General features: G+C 40.6%; 1 protein-coding gene across 13 annotated transcripts in view; it reads right to left on the reverse strand.

Annotated features, from left to right (window-relative positions):
- ralgapa1 (Ral GTPase activating protein catalytic subunit alpha 1) overlaps nt 1–19,138 on the reverse strand; it is a 129,677-nt gene that overhangs the window by 65,208 nt on the left and 45,331 nt on the right. For 8 of the 13 annotated variants that reach the window (XR_003673696.1, XM_028442562.1, XM_028442571.1 and 5 more), the window contains 17 exons: nt 18,882–19,052; nt 18,346–18,539; nt 18,160–18,258; nt 17,921–18,076; nt 17,725–17,853; nt 17,501–17,626; nt 13,943–14,001; nt 13,706–13,814; nt 8,142–8,252; nt 6,937–7,005; nt 5,762–5,899; nt 5,462–5,645; nt 2,993–3,111; nt 2,795–2,914; nt 1,896–1,961; nt 1,146–1,785; nt 12–127 (listed from right to left, as the gene is read on the reverse strand). Coding sequence is in view for 12 of the 13 variants with exons in the window: in XM_028442562.1 (XP_028298363.1) it covers nt 12–127; nt 1,146–1,785; nt 1,896–1,961; nt 2,795–2,914; nt 2,993–3,111; nt 5,462–5,645; nt 5,762–5,899; nt 6,937–7,005; nt 8,142–8,252; nt 13,706–13,814; nt 13,943–14,001; nt 17,501–17,626; nt 17,725–17,853; nt 17,921–18,076; nt 18,160–18,258; nt 18,346–18,539; nt 18,882–19,052 (2,606 nt within the window). In the remaining variant the exon portion in view is untranslated. The remainder of the gene's footprint in view (nt 1–11; nt 128–1,145; nt 1,786–1,895; nt 1,962–2,794; nt 2,915–2,992; nt 3,112–5,461; nt 5,646–5,761; nt 5,900–6,936; nt 7,006–8,141; nt 8,253–13,705; nt 13,815–13,942; nt 14,002–17,500; nt 17,627–17,724; nt 17,854–17,920; nt 18,077–18,159; nt 18,259–18,345; nt 18,540–18,881; nt 19,053–19,138) is intronic. The other 5 variants (XM_028442572.1, XM_028442573.1, XM_028442570.1 and 2 more) reach the window with 2 other exon arrangements.

Here is a 19,138-nt window from a genome sequence, read left to right on the forward strand (position 1 = left end):
GTGTAACGTACATGAAGGACAAACTCTCTTTCTGCTGCACTTTGTTTCAGAATGGCGTTGATCACGTCGTTCTCCTGCTTCTCTGAAACACACACTGGAGGAGGGGCTGAGATGTTGAGTGGTATGCCTGGAGAAACAGTTAGTGCAATAACTGAGCTTTGATTTTTTAACAAAAACACCGGAACAACAATGGTAAAAATCTCTTTCCTTAATTCACAACTGCTCAGGCTAATGCAGTTTAAAGTGACTCATCGTTTCTATTACTGTAAAGTTGCACTGCACAAATTCTATCCTGTTGTGTCTCCAATATATTAAACATGTAAATTAGTTGAAAGTTCACAGTTACACTCATTCTGGGATTGTCCTACTATACAACAATTTTGGTCTAGTATATTTTATTTTTATTCTGGAGTATATGACACAGACTTGGCCCCAGACAGAGATATGGCCTTATTTGGATGTTCTACAGAGACACAAAACATTCTGAAACACCTGCTTTATTACTTGGAACTATTGTGGCCAAAAGACTAATTCTGAAGGAATGGAAAACAACGACGGAACCAACCTTTAGAAATTAGCTGAACGAGCTGACCAATATAGTACATATGGAAAAGCATGGATCTGTAAACTCTAGTAATCTGCATAAATGGGAAAGAACATGGAACCCTCTTTAGAACTTTATCAATGTCCAGATATAAATATTGGACTTAAAATGGACGAGGAAGGAAATAAGGGCTTTTTTGTTGTTGCTGTATAAATAAGGAAAAAGTACACTATGAATTGGTCTACAGTACCGGATTTTTCGTACTATAAGGCGCACTTAAAATCCTTTAATTTTCTCAAAAATCGACAGTGCGCCTTATAATCAGGTGCGCCTTATGTATGAAATTAAAATGTCAAAAATTTTAGTACAACTTTGGTAAACTATGAAGTTGCACCGGAATTTTGGCGCTTCAGGGCTACCGTAGTCAGGCACCTTGTGGAGTGATATGTACCAGTACTATGCTTCAACATTTTTCTGTATAGCTGAACTTAATATTTTTTCTCTTTTGACAGTTTGACATCTGTTACTACTGCATGAGTGTCCATTAATAGACTCAAACATTGTAAGAGCAGCAGCAGCAGCAGCAGCAGCAGCAGCGTACCAGCTCTCTGTAGACACTCAGGACTGGAGTATCCCAGGTACTGCAGCATTTCATCCAGAGCATCTTCTCCATCTCTGAGTGAATCCCATGCTGGCACCGCGTCCCAACAGATACGTTTAGCCAATGGTGGAGCAAGCAGCTGCTCCAGGGCTGACTCCCCCGCTTCTTCGTCCCCCCCGTCGGCCCATTGTTCACTCATCTCTTGCTCAGGCTTGTTCTCTTCTTCGTTTTCTCTTCCTTCCTTCTCCTCGTTAGCAGCCTTCTTCTTCTCTCCCTCCTTTTCACTCCCTTCACCCTCAAACTCTGGTCTCTTACTCTCCACCACCGTTTCCTCCCCCCCCTCGACCTCCACTTCTTCTTCTTCCCCCTCTTCCTCGTTTATTTCTTTTTTCGATCCCATCTTTTTCAGAGGACCCCCTGGAGGGGTTTGTAAATGAAGGTTTGATGTGTGAGGCTGCTGCGTCTGTTTCAGGAGTGTGTGTGGCGGGCTGCTGGGGGAGCCTGGAGGAGGCCCGTAGAGCACGGCGGAGTCCCAAGAGTGTTTCCCAGCAACGTCTCGGATGATGACACGGACGCATGCAGGGGCAGAGGACAGACCGGCTGTCATTCCACCTCCCGGTACACCTGACTCCGACCGGATCTGGAAAATAAATTACATGTATGATTAAAACGTTCCTCTAAAGCAGTGGTTCTCAACTTTTTCAGCTCGCAACCCCCAAATTGAAGGTGCCAGAGAGCTGGGACACCCACTGTACATGATGGTGGTTGATCACAGACCTGGGACATTGAAGAACAGTCATGTGGAGACAGGGCCATCTATAAAGGGGAGAGCTTTTTCAGGCAAAATGATGGTCTATTCTTCTATGAATCTGTGATAACCACATTTATCTATTTATCTGAATAATATCCACTGTTATACAGGACGTTTATTATTATTTGCACTATAATAAATAGTCATCTGAAAGATGTAAATCCTTGATTTAATCAGAAATAAAATGTGTTAAAAGAGACCAAAAATGGTGTGAAAAGTGGTGAAATTAGATTATCAAAACACCAGAAAATTATTAAAAGTCGCAAATTGGAGTGGCCAAAAACAGACATGAAATGTAGTAAAAAGGGTTCAAAGGTTCAATATTGGCTTAAAAGTGTAAGAAATGGGGAGGGAGGGGTTGGAATAATGTAATTTAAAAATTAGGAACAATTCATTTAAACTGGCAAATATTGAGTATGCATTTGAATGTGGTTAAATTGGCAAAAATGAGCATGAAAGAGGTTAAAATTGACAATAATGGGTCAACATGTTCAACATTAGGTGAGAAAAGTGGTGAAAAAGGTTTAAAAGTGTTGAAAAAGTCTTGGAAGTGGCATTGAAATTTGATGGAGAAGTGGCAGTAATGGGGATAATTTAGCAAAAATGCATTAAAAGGAGCAAAAATATGGCAAGAAAAAGTGATAAAAATAGGTTAAATTATGGCAAGTTTGGTGGAGTTCCAAAAAAAAACTAAAAAATGAGCAAAAATTAGCTTGGATTGTTCAAAAAATATTCTCTGAGTGTCTCGCGACCCCAAATGGGGTCCTGATCTCAAGGTTGAGAACCCCTACTCTAAAGTATGAGATGTATCTGTGTCCCTGCTGTGCTCTGAGGTTACCTGCAGCACTGACAGCAGGGTGGTGCCATTCAGCACCAGAAACTGCAGGTTTGGTGAGTGGAAAAGTTCTGGTCCAAGATCTGCACTCTCACAGAATGGGTTGTCTTGATTTTCACACACCTGAGGAACAAAGATTGTGTTCAACATTTGATAATGGATCAGGGTTTGTAATTATGGCCTTTCCGGCGGTGTCAGCACCTGACTGGACAGAGTCGCTGGACCTCCTGACATAGGGTAATGACCCAGATGGTTGACAAGGTGCGTGATTACAGTCCTGGCAGCTATGGACACCAGGCCGTGTTGGATACGGCTCCGAACTGCAGACAGTCAATATGAGAGAGATTGGAAAAAAATACAGTCACAGGAAAAACAACACTGGCCTGTAACAAGGAGGCCAATGCTTTCACACTGTGTGCTGTTAATGCTCATCATCACACACACACTGTCCCACACCTTCTTATTGATGGGATAAATACACAAACTGGGATTGCACCGAAAAGGAACATTTTTGGCCGAGACGGAAGACGAAAAAACCAAGGCCGAAAACCGAAACACTGAAAGAAATCAATATGCAAATTATTTTATCTTAAATATGTACGTTTTTCTTTCTTTCTTTGTTTTAGTGTTTATTCTTTTTATTTGTAATAAAAAATAAAGTATTTCTGATTCTGATTAGTCCCATTGCATGTATGGCTTTGAATGTGTACCATCCTCACTAAAATTTAAACATTGCAATTGTATAAATTAATAAGCTTCAAATAATAAATCTATTAAAAATATGAAAACATTTACAGTATTTAGCACTGACATTTCAAAAATGCACAATATAAAATAAAATAAAAATAAAATGTTTAACTAGTCACCACTCATACATTAAATAATATTGTACAGGCCTATAACTGACACACAAAAGTGCACTTAAGTTACAGAGACGCACACATTCTGTATGTCTCTGAGTGCTTTGATTGCAGCATGCATCATTTCTTGTGCGCACTGGTTTAATCCCATCCAAGTAATGATCTTCATAATGCCGACCAAGTCCCGTCATGATGTAGTAAAGAAGAGCTCTGTGAAACGTGCGTTGACTGACTCAAACCAGATTCTGGTTCTGATGTACAAGTTGGCCCGTTTCCAGAAAAGTGTGCTCACTGACCGCTGTGTTCACTCGCGTCATCACAACATCCTGTTTCAGTCGCCTTGCTTCAGTGAGAAAAGTGTTTTTGCTGCACAGAATTTTGGTGTATCTCTAGTATTGACCTTAAAGAGTAACTAAACCCCTGCTTTCTCCTCACCTGCCACTAGGAGGGAAATAAAAAAAAAAATGCCTTTATTATTTGAATTTGAATTACTTTATTAATCACTGAAGGGAAATTACATTGCACTCTGTTATTTTATGGGCGGGGCTCCTGGAGCAGTTACGACACACCCACTCAAGTAACCCACCCCACTGTGCGCAGAGACAGACGATAACACACACTCAGCAAGTTCACAGTTGAGATGTGTCACTACAACCACACGCACACACAAACACAACATGAAGCTCACACACAGCCTTACAGACACCACTCAGGGGCAAATCGCTCTACTCTCCCACCACCTCACACGACAGACATAGCGTTAAGACGTACGCACACGTCCGCACACACGCAGAGACAGACGGGAATACACACATAGCATAGATGTGTCTGTAAATATATACATAGCTTGATGAACCCTCTGATTAAACCAGAATCTGCTCTTTATAGAAGCACAGAGTCGAAAACATCACCACTGAAGAAAGGAGTTCCTCATTGAGGCTGTCAATCAATGCTCACTGAGGGCTGTGATTGGAGGAAACCCTCCTCCCTCCTCTCAGCCTTTACAGGAGGGGTGGGGCCAACAGTGAAAGTTGATGATGCAGGGGAATCTAAAGAAGCTGTCAATGTAATTGTAACAGCTGACGTTCAACCCTTAGAGGCCAGTAACTCTGACATTTTACAACTAAAGACGCTAAATTAAAATATTTTTACTAAAATGTGAAGAGTTACACTAGGATTAATAAACAGCACTATTTAATACCCAAATACTGTACATATGTATTCAGCAGAAAAACATGGGTTTGGGGTTTAGTTACTGTTTAAATATCAAAGTGCTCCAGAGACATCAGCAGGTTGTTAGACAAAAAGAGAGTCAACTTAAACTTAAAACAAGACAAAAGAATGAAAATGAAAAACAAGTGAAATAAAATGTTGGAGACAACAGGCAGATGTGGGAAAAAAGGAAATAAAAACATAGAGGGTAAAAATGGAAACACACATGCACGCACACACATCAGTTTAATAACGATTAAAGCTAATATAAATGTTTTAAGGCTTCTTGAACTTATGATCAGAGAGGACAAGAAGCACAGAGGAGCATGTCTGATCGGGTGCTCCACTCATTTTACCAGTCCTTGGCTTGTGCTGCAGCACAGCAGGGAACAATACACACTTCCTCACGGACACAGTTTGCGCTGATGTGCACACAAACAGCAATACCCACACACACAACCTTCTATTGTAGCACTTGTGTAACTACAATGAAGAACAAAGTTGGGTCTGCAGCGTGTTTCTGACAAGTATGATTATTACACACTCGTTTCAGTGGCTCTGACATCACTTCCTGTGTCTCCACACTGAGTTCACTGACCCTCTGTGACAGGCTGAAGTTTGCTGGATCGCTCCGAGTCGGGGCTGTGCAGTGGTTCTGGTTCCCGGAGGCTCTCCAACGGCAGGAATGGGTCGTAGTCTGGACTCAGCAGGTCTGACAGCTGCAGGGGGTAATACTTGGCAACGCTGAAGGACTGAGCTCCATAAACACAACCGTGCAACACCTGGACACGTACGGTAAAAATAACTGTCACAGATACTACGTTTGTGCACGAGAATGTAGAAAATGTTTTTCTTCATGTAACTGTGGTAGTGAATGTGTAATGACAGTAAGACGTACTTTATAAATACAGCTGAGGAGGGTCTTGGTGGGCTGCACCCTCTCTGGGGGGCTGCGTGTTTGTACAGGCTGAAGCAGAGTGTTTGGAGGCAGAGCCATCACCCAATCCAACAGACAGAGCAGCAAGGACACTACCAGCTGCAACACAAGCACAGATCCAGTCAGGGTTGGGGTCAATTATAACTGTAACCGCAGAATTTATAATAAATGATAATTATGTTGTATTCATAATTCTAATTGTAATTTTAAAAATCTGTTCCTGTCGTAATTGTATTTAAATTGTAATTGAGTTCAGATAATTAGGGCCTGAGCACAACAGTGCGTAGGACCCTATTGTAATGCACCTTGTATTTATAATTACTATTATTATTATTATTACAAAAAAAAACTTGAATGTTCGAGGGCCTAAACACGTTCAAAAACTCATGAAAATGTGCATGCATATTTTAACTGGTAAAAAATGTGATATTTAGGTGGAATTGGACATGTGAATGGCAAAATGACTCAATGGCACCCCCTTAAAAATTGTATTTGCTCCCAGCTGGAACTGATGACATCATCACTGTGGAACTTCTGCAAAATTCTGACATTATCACTCTCTACAGTGATGACATCATGAAGAACTATTACTTCAGTACACTGAGGATTTCCCTGATCTGGATAAGTACTGTTATTTCTTTCTATCACAAACACACATTCCCAAAGAACTCACCGAATCGCTGGTTCAAGTCCCAGTGCAGACCAAAAAAACAAAAGTTGTTCTGGTAGCTAGAGAGGTGCCAGAGCACCTCTCAAGCACTGCCGAGGTGGCCTTGAGCAAGGCACCAAACCCCAACACTGCTCCCTTCATTGTAAAGCGACTTTGACTACCCAGAAAAAGTGCTATATAAAATTGATGTATAACAACAATAATTTAATTGAACTTTAGTGATTGAGAATGTAATTGTAATTGACGTTTTGAGGATACAAAAAGAGTTGTAATTTAATTGAAATCAGACAAAATGTTGGTCACTATAATTGTAATTGAACATGTAATTTTCATAATTGAAAACGTATTTGTAACTGAAAAATGTAATTGACCCCAATCCCAGCTCTGGTTAGCCAAAGGAGAAGCACTTTTTTTTGTGTGTGTGTGTGTGTGTGTGCGTGTGTGCGTGTGTGTGTGTGTGTGTTACCCTCTTATCCAGCTCATGGGGGGAAGACTCAGTGGTGGGCAGTAAGTATGTGATGGTTGCGATCAGTATCTAAAAACAGAAAGTTTTACAATGTAATGAAGGTAACAATAAATTCAACAGGGAAGCTTCAAATGGGAATTAACAAGACTGATTACCGTCATTTCTGGACGATAAGCCGCTACTTTGAACCCTGTGGTTTAAACAATGACATCTAATTTGTGGATTTTTTTCCAGTTTTACAAGCTTCATGCCACCAAAAAATTGAGCTCCATCATATTTGACTAATGAAATTGCCATTTAGGTGGACCAATACAGTGTTGCACTTTATAGTCCAATAACATGATGAGGCAGTGAGCTGAGGGCCAACTGTGGACAGTGACTAACCTCAGGTGATGATTGACAGGTGACTGTATGCCACAAGAAAGAAATAGTGTGATTAGAGTAGGAAACACAAAGTAAATAAAAAGGCTTAAATGTTAGCCTGAAGCTACATTAGCAGGACAATATACATTTGAAATATTTGATGTGAACTCACCTCATTGTTATTAGGGCTACAATAGGCTTTTAGAAATATATAAAGATTATTTAAAATAAATATATGGACCCTGTGATTAATCTTTGGCCATCATCTCAACGCAGCTTTTGTTAGAGTCGAGCTCTGCCACGGATGCTTCAGCATCTTACCATAGTCTGCTGGGAACTGTGGGAATGCTGGTGCATTAGAGCAGTATTTCGCAAATGGGGCATGAGGAGTGGGTACTTAAGAGAGTGTTGAAAATGAACCAATGAAAGCATTAACAATATGTTTATTTTTAGTTAAAATTGATATTCATAATAACGATGATGAAATTATCTCAATTAGAACATACAAGACTCGGTATTAGTCCCACACCAGGCACGAGATGAAAAAAACTACCGGTACACTTATTTACAAAATGAGATGTATCAAAATGAGTGTTTAAACTCGTTTTCATAGTATTTTATTCAAAATGTTGTAGTTGGACAAAGGGGGTACTTGGATTCAGAAACAAGAAAAAAGGGTACCTTGGCCATAAAAGTTTGAGAACCACTGTATTTGAGAATTCCCAAAACATAAAGAAAATAATTCTAAAGAATTCCTATCAAACTGTACACATAATGTCCATCCAACGTATTTACAGACTACACCCACTGCAAACATAAATTCAATGCCACTGCAGTCTCACCTCTACGATCTTCTTTGGAGTGTCAGGAGGAAATTTCTGAAGATGATCAACATAACTGATGAGGAGATGAAGGATGTCAGACGCCACCAGAGCTACACTCTTATTGGGATACTGGGAGAAGGAAGACACAGTGGTTTAAATCCTTCTTTCCTTTGTTATTTCCAAAGCGTTACAGTTTTTCCCCATTATTTACACACAAATACTGCCACCATGTAACTCATGCACCAAAACCCCCTGAAACAATTCTGCTAAATTACAAGCACAATTTCTGCTTTACACTTACATTTTAGTTGTAAAACACAACTAAAACTTTTTTTCAAAACATATACACAATTATCTGCATTTTGCACAATTTTCATGAAGAAAATCCCTAGTTTTCACAAGGAACACATTCAAATTTGAATGTTTATTGCCGTACTATGCTCACTGACTCATCACATGGGTAAACTCCTGTTTTGTAAATAGCAATAGAAATTTTAGCATAAAAGAGCATCAGGTGAGTGTTTCTGTTTTGGAGCAATAGAAAGCACAGGACTGATGAGATCAGAGCCACTTTGGTTTAGTTTGGCTTTTTTTCTCTGTAACTTGAGGATTTTCTGTTTGGTATGTAAAGTACTTTGTGTTAGATGGGATGTACAGTACACTGTGTACATTGCTTTTGTTGGAAAAATAATATATATTTGTTTCCATGTATTTGGGTTGTCTGAGTTAAAAAAGAAATATTCTAAAATAATTCACACACAAAAAGGGTCCAAGGCACTGATGAATGAAGTGTTTTCCATTCCTCATTGTGTTTTACATTGAGCACAGCCATGTTCAACTGGTTCTTATAAAAGTCTATTCATATGGAGGTTTTTGTGTGTCATTTGAAAACAAAACAATATTTTGAGAAGAAATAACATTCATTTTATTGTCCTAAAGAGGACTGAAGCTAATGTAAATATGTTCATCAATTTATAATAAAGTGTTAATAAATCTGTTTTAGGGACGAAGGACAGGTATTTACCAACAAAGAAACACTAGCTGTGTGACACACGACTCTGCACACAACTATCAGTAGGATCTTACACACACACTGTTGGTGGTGTGATTTTTTAGGGCTCTATTCTCCCGTTTGGACTTTATCGCTTTTTTGCGCGTCTGCAGTTATGCGCTTCTCTCCAATGCGTATTCTCTGGTCCGGGCTGCTGACACGCCCACCGCGCGTAAGGTAGACCAAAGCGCGTACATGTGAATGAAGGCAGGCTGAAGGAAAGGAAGCGATGTCATTTTTTTTGGGCTGCCTAAAAATCATGGGATCTGGAGTTTTCCCAACGCTTGTAAATGTCATTGAAATCCATGAAAATTATAAAGTTCACTTTTAATTTGAAATGGCTTCATTGATAAACAATGTAACAGGTTGATTTGAACAGATCATTGATCAGATCTTTGCGGTGTGACTGAGTCACAGTTAAAATCTCTTTTCTTGATCATCATCATCATCATCATCACTGTAAAGCAGGGGTCGGGAACCTTTTTGACTCAGAGAGCAATGAAAGCAAAATATTTGGAAATTTATTTCAGTGAGAGCCATATAATATATTTTAAGCCTGAATTTACCTAAATGTGAGTATAATAAGCCTCTGAATTTATTCTTTTAAATAATGTTGTTATAATACTCACCATTAATGCGACTTCTGGTGCTGCATGGATTTGCTGATGGCTTTGTAGTCTGGTTGGTACTTGGTGAGGTTAAGCTTCATGCAGGCGTTGAGGCTTTCATCCGTTAAACGTGATCGTAGGTTAGATTTGATGTTTTTAAGATGTGAAAATGACTGCTCACATGAATACGTAGATCCAAACATGGTCAACACAGCAATACTCACACGCTTCAGTGTGTCGTATGTGACAGGAAGCGCATTCCAAGTATTGATAATCAGCTGATCTTCGGGTTGAAGTTTTTTCATTTCTGTCCACATGTGCTTGCTCGCCAACTCCGCTTTCTGTCGAGCGATTCTTTCCAAATCATCATTCAGTGACTTGAACTTATTCACCCACATGTCTGAGGCCTTCAGGTCAGCCACCTCTGCTTCAAAATCTCTGAGGGAGACATCAGGAATGTAACTCAGGTCGGCTGTGTTCAGTGAACACACGTTTGGATGGATGATGAACTTAAAAAGACGAGTGTGCTCACGAAAATCTCCAAAGCGTGCTTTGAACGACTGTAGGAGACTAGATGTGAAACCAGCTAGCTGGTGGAGATCAAAGTTTTGAGTGGGCTCATTTGCTGTGCATGCATCTTTAAATAGTCTCAGTTTTTCAAAATGTAGTAAACGACCTGTTTCAAGATCCATGATAAAGAGCTCCAGCTTGTTTTCAAAAGCAAACACGGCGTGTTGAAGAGATAACACTGTATTTCCATTGCCTTGCATTTTCACGATGAGCTGGTTCAGATGTTCAGTCATATCCACGAGATAGTAAAACTTGAGGAGCCACTCGGTTTCGGCTAGCTCAGGATGCTCTATGCCTTTTATTTCAAGGAAAGTCCGGATTTCGTTCAGGCAAGCCGCAAAACGGCTGAGCACCTTCCCTCTTGACAACCAATGCACATTGCTGTGCAAAAGCAGACCGTAATAGTTATTTCCAACTTCATCCAGCAGTGTTTTAAACTGGCGATCATTTAAGGCTCTGGCAACAATAAAGTTGATCACACGAATGACCAGCGACATCACTTCGCCAAGCTGCCCATCACAAATCTGAGCACAAAGTGCCTCCTGGTGTAGAATGCAATGGAAACTTAGGATGGGTCTATTTTCATGTGTTACGGTGAAATTTACGGTTACCTCATCTTTGACTTGGAAACACACTCTGTGGTGATAAATGATGAAGACCAGACAGGAGAGATGATGAAGTAATAAAAAATGATTTAATCTAAACTAAATGAAAAGGTACAAAGCGGGATGGACGAAGCATTGGTCTCTCCTGGCCAGGAGAGAGGGCGCGATGAGCAGGAGAAGAAGAAGAGGCCAAAAGCTCCTTTTCCCACACATTTATACCCCACCGTCCCACCCACCTTCCTCCTTCCACAGACAACAAAAGAAGGGACCAGGGGGGGGGTCAGTGAAAGTTAGATGTGTGTGTGGGTGTGTGTGTGTGTGTGTGTGTGTGCGTGTGCGTGTGCGTGTGCGTGTGTGTGTGTGGATGAGTGTGTGTGTGTGTGTGTGTTGGTGTGTGTGTGGTTGCGTGTGTGTGTGTGTGTGTGGTTGTATGTGTATGTGGTTGTGTGTGTGTGTGTGTGTTTTGAGTCTTTTGATATGTATAAGATAAGATGTGTAAAGGAGAATGGCTACCCCCAAGAAGACGAAGAAGAAGAGAAAACAGGCACAGAGTTAAAAAGCAAATTATCCCCTTAATCATACACACATGACAAATATAAATGTATCATTGAACATTATTAGATAATTTGCTACGACACATGTTCACGGAGAAGTGCCACAAATCCTTTGTTTTTCCCCATCATACAAGGAGCACCATCAGTACACACTGAGAGAAGTTTATCCATAGGCAGATTTTTTTCATGAGCGAACTCCATGAAAGACTTGAATAAATCTTCACCTCTTGTGGACCCTTTTATTGGCAGAACAGCAAGACTTTCTTTGCGCAGTGTGTCACCAGCAGCATATCTTGCAATCACACTGAACTGCATTCGACCGTTTCATCGATGCGATTTTGTCATTGCAAATTAGGCACACCGCAGAACCTGCTCTCTCCACAAAGGCGTATTCTTCAGTCCATTCGTCTTGAAATGTACGATACTCATCTTTTTTTCTTTTCGCCAGCTTCTTCGTCGAAGGGTTAGCTTTGAGCTAATGGCCGAGCAGACTGATTCAAAAGGGGGTGTTTACCTGATTACCCATAATCCTGCAGCCCTGAACAAGACATGAGAAGTGGAAAATCGATGGATGGATTAAAACAAGCGATAATATTTTATGTTTTATCTGAAAAGCCGAAATCTGCGAGCCAGATGCAATCATCAAAAGAGCCACACCTGGCTCGCAAGCCATAGGTTCCCGACCCCTGCTGTAAAGTGTGACTGTGTTAGATGCGCTGGAGATATGAGAAAATAATCCGACCGCAGAGCGTCCTGCTTTAATACAGATGGATGTTTGCAGTGAAACAGAACTATTGGCTTCCAAAATACGCAGTTTTAAATATAAATAGTTTAAAGCGACCTGAGCTGAGCCTCATTAAAATATGTGTGGGAACAGTTTGTGGTCCATCCTCATCTGCATATGACAGCTTGTTTCACTCTGTAGTGGATCAAACTGTGACTTTACGTTGGACATAGTATGAAAATAGTTGAATCACTGTGACCAACATAGACAGAAGTCTGCGTCTGTCAGAGTTTTAATTAATCGTGCAGCAGCAGCTAAGTGATCACAGCTGCTGCTGCACGACACACGAGTCCGTGTGGCTTGAAATGTAACGAAGTCCATATTTCTAGTGCAATATAATGTTTCACCTTATCGAGGCACTGCACTTATTCCAGGGTTAGAGGAAAGAAGAAAAGGACTTACGCACACCGGAGAATGTGCGTAAAGCCAGATTTGAATGGGAACACACACATTTCAGGGCTGCTCCACCCACAGTGCGTAACTGGGATGAAGGCGCGTAGTGACTGACTACAGGGGGAGAATAGCACACAGCCAAAAACAGTGCCGCTGTGCAGCTTTTTGGACTTAACACTAGGGATGTAACGATTAATGGTAAGGCAGTTAAAAATCGATTCATAGGTATCACGGTTGATATCGATTTTCTGAAAATTGAATCGCAGTACTTTTTTTAACCAGCTGAGGGCGCTATCCACAAGTGGAGGCGGCGGGCGGAGTCTGCTAATTCTTTCTTTCTGGCCGCCTTCTACTCTTAAATATGTTAATAAATGATTCATTACCCCTTTAGCACCGAAAGAATATCTGTAATATTACTTGAATATCTGTAAAAGTCACGTTTTTCTATTAGCTCTGTCTGCTAGCATAGCTTCTCTTCTTCACTGCAAGAATTTCTGCATGCCAACCGACCACTGGGTTACCAGCGCCCTCTGCTGGTCCAAACAAATATGGCGTAAATCAGTGCAATCACGTTTTTTTTTTTTTTTTAAGTCCAATTGTTAAGGCACAAAATACATTTTCAGTTGCACTTTTAAAAAGAAAAAGAACTATAATGCAGTTTTGCATTGTTTATTATAGAACCAGAATTTAAATTAATAGGCTTCATTTTCATTTGTATTATTCCTTTATTTATTTCATTCAAGATTTATTTTTAGTTAAATTTCATTGTTTTGAATAGTTTATCAAGGGATTCTTTTGACAATGAAATATGAAAGGAAAATAATACAGTATTTTCTAGTTTTTTCCCAAAAAAAAAAATTGTCTACAGTCCCATTTTGTAAAATAAATCGTGAGAGAATCGTATCGTGAACCCAGTATCGTGAATCGAATCGTATCGGGAGTTGAGTGAATCGTTACATCCCTACTTAACACACATGGGAGAATAGAGCCCTTAGAAATGTTCCCAGTGTGACTGACCTTTAGGGTAACACAGATGACATTCAGGGCATCTTTGATCTGTGGATGCTGAGTCCCACAAGCCAACTCCTCACACAGCCAGATACCCAGACTGCACAGGGCCACACACCTGGAAACACAGCACAGACACTGAAGAGGTCTAAACTAACCCCCTGCACTGGAAACCATAAACACTGAGTATATGTAAAACATGTTTCCTCTGAGGTTTGAAAGCTTTGAAATGTTCAGACATCTTACCGAGCAGGAGCAGATGGCTCCTCCCTGGCAGAGGTCAGAATGGTTTGGATGACATGCTCCTAAAACACAGAGTTCATTACAGTCATTATTTAAAGCAGCCCTGCTCTACAGTTGTTTAACAATTCAAACAATGTCTTTCGAACTGTTCCTTAAGCAACAAATCACCTCTCAGACAAAATCAAACAAGCTCAGCCACTAGTTTGGGTCATGACTGAAAGAACTAGGTCGCGGGTACAAGCGGCAATATGAGCTTTCTAGGGTGACTGGGCTCTAACTGAGAGAGAGGGTGAGAAGCTCAGTCAACCCGGAGAAGCTCGAAGTAGAGCTGCTGCTCCTCCGCGATGAGAAAAGCCGGATGAGGTGGCTCGGGCACCTGACTAGGATGAATTTTTGTGTATTTTTGCCAGGGCCAGCATTGCTTTAGTTATTTCATAATCTTTCCTCCTTGAGATCAAGCAGCAGAAATTATGTGATGGTGAGCAAATTCTACTGATGGAAATGTGAGTAAACTAAATGCTGTCTCACATGTTACTGCTTTGAAAACAGGGTGTTTTTCTGGGATTAGTTAAAATTGAGAGTATACTCACTTGTCCAGGGACCACTACACTAATGAGCACAAGCTAGAAATCACAGTAGTTCACAAGGTTTAACCCTTGAAAATCTCATGAGAAAAAACTAGTCTTGGCTAATTGTGTATCATCCATAACATGTCCACCTAAAGTTATCTACACAATATTAGGCAACTGTTCCTAATGTAATGGCAGTCAAGTATTTTCTTTGTACATCCTAGAGGTTCAGGTCACAGTGTTGACATGTCAACACACACACCTTACACACACCCAAGTCGTGATCCTCTCCCTCACTTAGGTGTTAATGACTGCTTAGAGATTCAAACCAAGCTTGTACCTTGTAAGAAGTGCAGGCAGCGGAGCCGCTGTGCATGGCATTATCTGTTTATGAAACAAACAACAACAACACTGACAGTTGTATCCATAGCCCAGAGAGTCATAGAGGAATAACCAATGAGATATTAAGTCATTACTTTTGTTGTAAGAACCCTGTGGCCTCGGAGGATTTGTGAGTCTTTTATGAATTATTTCATATGCCTTGTATTTATAGGGTCTGAATTCTTCAACGCTTTGGAGTAATAGTATTGTAGCAACTTCACTGAAGGTTTCTTCAAGCAACCTTTTTACCTCAGTTCACTCTTTACTCAGAAATTCAAAACCGCAAGGAGTTGTTTTGACAAGACTAATTTTTAATGACCTCCGCCAAGCATGGAATATTTTTACTGGTGTTTGTTTGGTTGATTACAACCACAGCGCTCAACAGATTTCAAAAGATCCCCATCTCCCATAATTCGTATCACGGTTTATAATTAAATTATTTTTATGATATTTGACTCATTTACATCATGTTGTTTCCTCAATTAACTCAAAGTTTTATCCAGATTGGAACCTGATTGCGCAATACTGGGATTTCCATACATTTGGACCAACTCTATAGTTATTCCAAGCCTTCAAAAACATGAATGGTCATGGTACTATGATCAGGATCACTGACCCAGACAACTGCAAACATCTGGAAAAAAGGAGGTTTGGAGCTTGGTGGAGGTTTGCACTCTTTATGTTCTTGTTTATTTTAAAACTACCTTTTCTAAATGAATAACATGCCGTTATTGCCCATTGGTGGTAACCTGAAATTATAATAATTATTATATATTATATATATTATAAATTATAAAAACCTATTATGCTTAATATTACTAATCCATCCCAAAAAATAGATCTGCCACAAGCCAACCTCAAACTTCTGTCCACCTTCGTTATAGCTCCATATACGGTCATCGGTTCAGTTTCACTGAAATGTTGCTGACATTCACTCTTTTTTAAGTGTCTGTGATGACCTCGTGCAGCAGAAGCCTCACACTGCTGTGCAGCCTGCAGGGAACGTTTGGCCCATGCTGTAAGATTTTATTGTTGACCCCAAGTTTACAAACAACTGAAATACTACCTGTGGTTTATTGGTATACAACAATAATGAGGAGAATTATCAACAAAGCAAAGTGTGCACCCTGCACAAAATATCACAATATGATTAGATTGTCCTTTTAACAAAATTAGGTTACTACATTCAAAGATGTCCACAAGCGTAGGCAGCGAGCGGAATCGCCTACTACTGTAATTTCCGGGCTATAACGCGCACTGTTTTATTGGCTGCATTACAATAATTTAGCGATTTTCTAAGAAAAATCCACACAAATGTCGCAGTCGCTATGATGCTATGATGAGGCAGTGTGCATCATGACAAAATGAGTGATCAGAATTATTCAGTGCGAGCAAGAACAATTTAACGTTAATAATTTCATTGTTCCACCTGGTCTAATGTGACAGAGCTCAATTCTGTGATGGCATGAAGCTTATAAAACCGGGAAAAATCCACAATTTAGCCGCGTCATTGTTTAAGCCGCAGGGTTCAAAGTGTGAGAAAAAAGCAGTGGCTTATAGTCCGGAAATTACGGTACTCTCTTTCTGGCTGCCTTCTACTCTTAAACATGTTCATAAATGATTCCGTACCCCCTTTGCACTGAAAGAATTGTTAAAATCCATGAAAGAATGAAGTTCTCCACACTTTGAGCAACTTTCTAAATCTCGCGCAAAGTCTCGTGAGAGTACATCTCATGCTCCACCAAGGAGCTAGCCTGGTGAAGCCACACCCACTTCCTCACTTGTTGTAAGGAAGTGGGTCTGGTCATGAACATATATATAAAGCCTTTATATACATGTCTATTGGTCTGGCGATGCCACCGTTTCTCGAGCCGAACAGGAAAAAACGACAAATCCCATGCGCCAAGCAGTATCAAAATGAACATGACGGTCGAGTAATTGTTGTGCCTAACACCGCGATGAGGACTTCTCCTGCTGGAATGTCCGCCAATTTACCTTTATTACAGATAGGATGTGAAAGCCCATCAACTTTAGTCAGGCGGCCAATAGTAACGCCCCAAAACAGCTTAAGGAGCACTCTGTAAAAAAATATTTAATTGACTAAATAGTTACATCATGCTCCTGAATTTCTAAAGCATGAATACAGAGAAGAGAAGAAGCAACAGTCCAGCGTCCTCACAGAACACTTTGGATAACAATATGCTCAAAGGTGAGAATGGATTTTTGTCCAAATGAAGCCAAAAAAAATGTACATACTGCAGCTTTCATAGTAAAAAAATAAGGAGCAAGAAAATTTACTTCCATTAAAAAAACTGGCATTCTGGTTGATTTAAGCTCTTCTACTGAAAGAGTTAGTGGAAACAACAGAGGAAGTTGGGACAACATTTCAATCTACATGAGGTATAATAATTGAAGTTTCAAGTTGAATGAAATACTCAAGCATTCCAAGCCGATATATCAGAAGTGTTTCAGTGGAGCTTAAATACTGAGTCTTTCCCACACCAGTAGGACATGTGCAGCCTCTGGTTCTAAATGTTACCAGCAGACTGAGGTGTCAGCTTTACTTTCCTACAAGAGTAGGAGAGTAGTTAATCAAAGATTGTCAGTATACCTTAACTTCTGGAAACTTGGTCAGCACCACGTCAGCTGTAGTTGGATGAAGAGCTGGGAGCTCCCCATACAAGTTGGGAAAACAAACTAGAGAACCAAGAAGGATTTGGGCCTCTACTCGAGGAGCCTTAGGAAGGAAAGGGACAACATGTGAAAAAACAAAATTAGACAACAGCCAAGTGAAAGCAAGTGAGGCTGCACTGCAGAGTGTAATGTGTATCTCACGTTTAGTGATGAACACGCAGTAACTCTTGAAGCTGCAATGATGAAGTCAAAGATCAACATGGTGGCTCCAGGTAGGCCAATACTGAGAAACCTTGGGCTGCAGTGCTTGATAATAGTGTTCACAATGTCCTGTAGAAATAAAGTGGAAGTTCAGACAACCTACTACAGCTCCTCTGATTAATGCTCATCACTCCACCTGGTCTTGATGCAACAGTCCATGGTGCATGATGTTGTAAAAGTGTGTGAGGAAATCTGTGTTGGGGGAGACATCTTGGCGTCGCTTCATAATCCTGCAAATCAGCTTGTAGGCATGTAGCTTCCCCTGCTTGTAACGCTCTGTCAACATGGTAGCCTTTTGTAAAAGAAACACAATTACATACTTAGAGCGTCTGAAAACTTCGGGAATCTGACCAACAACCTCTCACACTGGCTTACTTTGAAGAGCCAGGGGGTGAGGATTCTCAGAGGTGGTATCAGAACTGGGGGTGGGGGGGACGACTGGTTGTCCAGAGAAATACCTAAATTATCCCTGATCTGGGAAAGAAAACATGTATTTATGTACAGAGATCAGTAGGAAAACTAAAATGATGGCTTTACTCTGCTCTGTGTAGAGTCGGGTACCTTGGCCAGGTTTTGCCACAGTTCACACAGGTAATCAAAAACCTGTGCATGGATTTCTGGATCCTTGATGCTGTTGACATCCCCCAGAATACCCAGCATCCTGCGCCACATTACCGTGGCAACATCGGCATGCCATCCCGTTAAAGAGCCCCCGGCCATCACGCTGCAGACCTCACTGGGGAACTCACTTGTTTCTAGAACAAACAGAGAATTGATCAAGAACTGCAGCTTATTGAGCAAAGTGAAGACTGTCTGTAATCTTAGAAATGTTGTGTCAAATATTGAAAGAGATAGGCAAACCATTACATGAACGTTTAGATTAGAGTTCTAAAGTTGAATAATAAAACTTTGTTACAAATTATTTAAGAAATATCTTTGGTGGCTAATCGTGTGTTAGCCACACGAGTGCGTTTAAAGTGCTTTTTTATGGCATCTGCATCTTCTAAATATCTCCTCATTCCTACTTGAGAACAGTTTTTTCAGCTGAGCACTGTTTATGCTTTTGCTTGAGGAACTCTTTCATGAGTTTCCATTACCTAGATCATCAGGAGTTTGAAGAACGGAGTTGTGCAGTTTCTGGTCCAGCTGCAAGTGTTCGTGGGTGTGAGAGTGGGCGTGGTCATTGTGTTCCACCGTCAGCGTGGCAGGGGACGGCGTCTGGGACCGAGAGCCACCTAAGGAATGCATGGGTGACGCGCTCTCTGAACCTGAACACATGGCAAAGCGAAAACATTGATGACGTGATAAATCCTGGATAAAACAGAGTAATGGGTACATATGTGGGCCATCTGCC

The sequence above is a fragment of the Gouania willdenowi genome, unplaced genomic scaffold (assembly GCF_900634775.1).
Source record: "Gouania willdenowi unplaced genomic scaffold, fGouWil2.1 scaffold_55_arrow_ctg1, whole genome shotgun sequence".
Lineage (NCBI taxonomy): Eukaryota > Metazoa > Chordata > Actinopteri > Blenniiformes > Gobiesocidae > Gouania > Gouania willdenowi.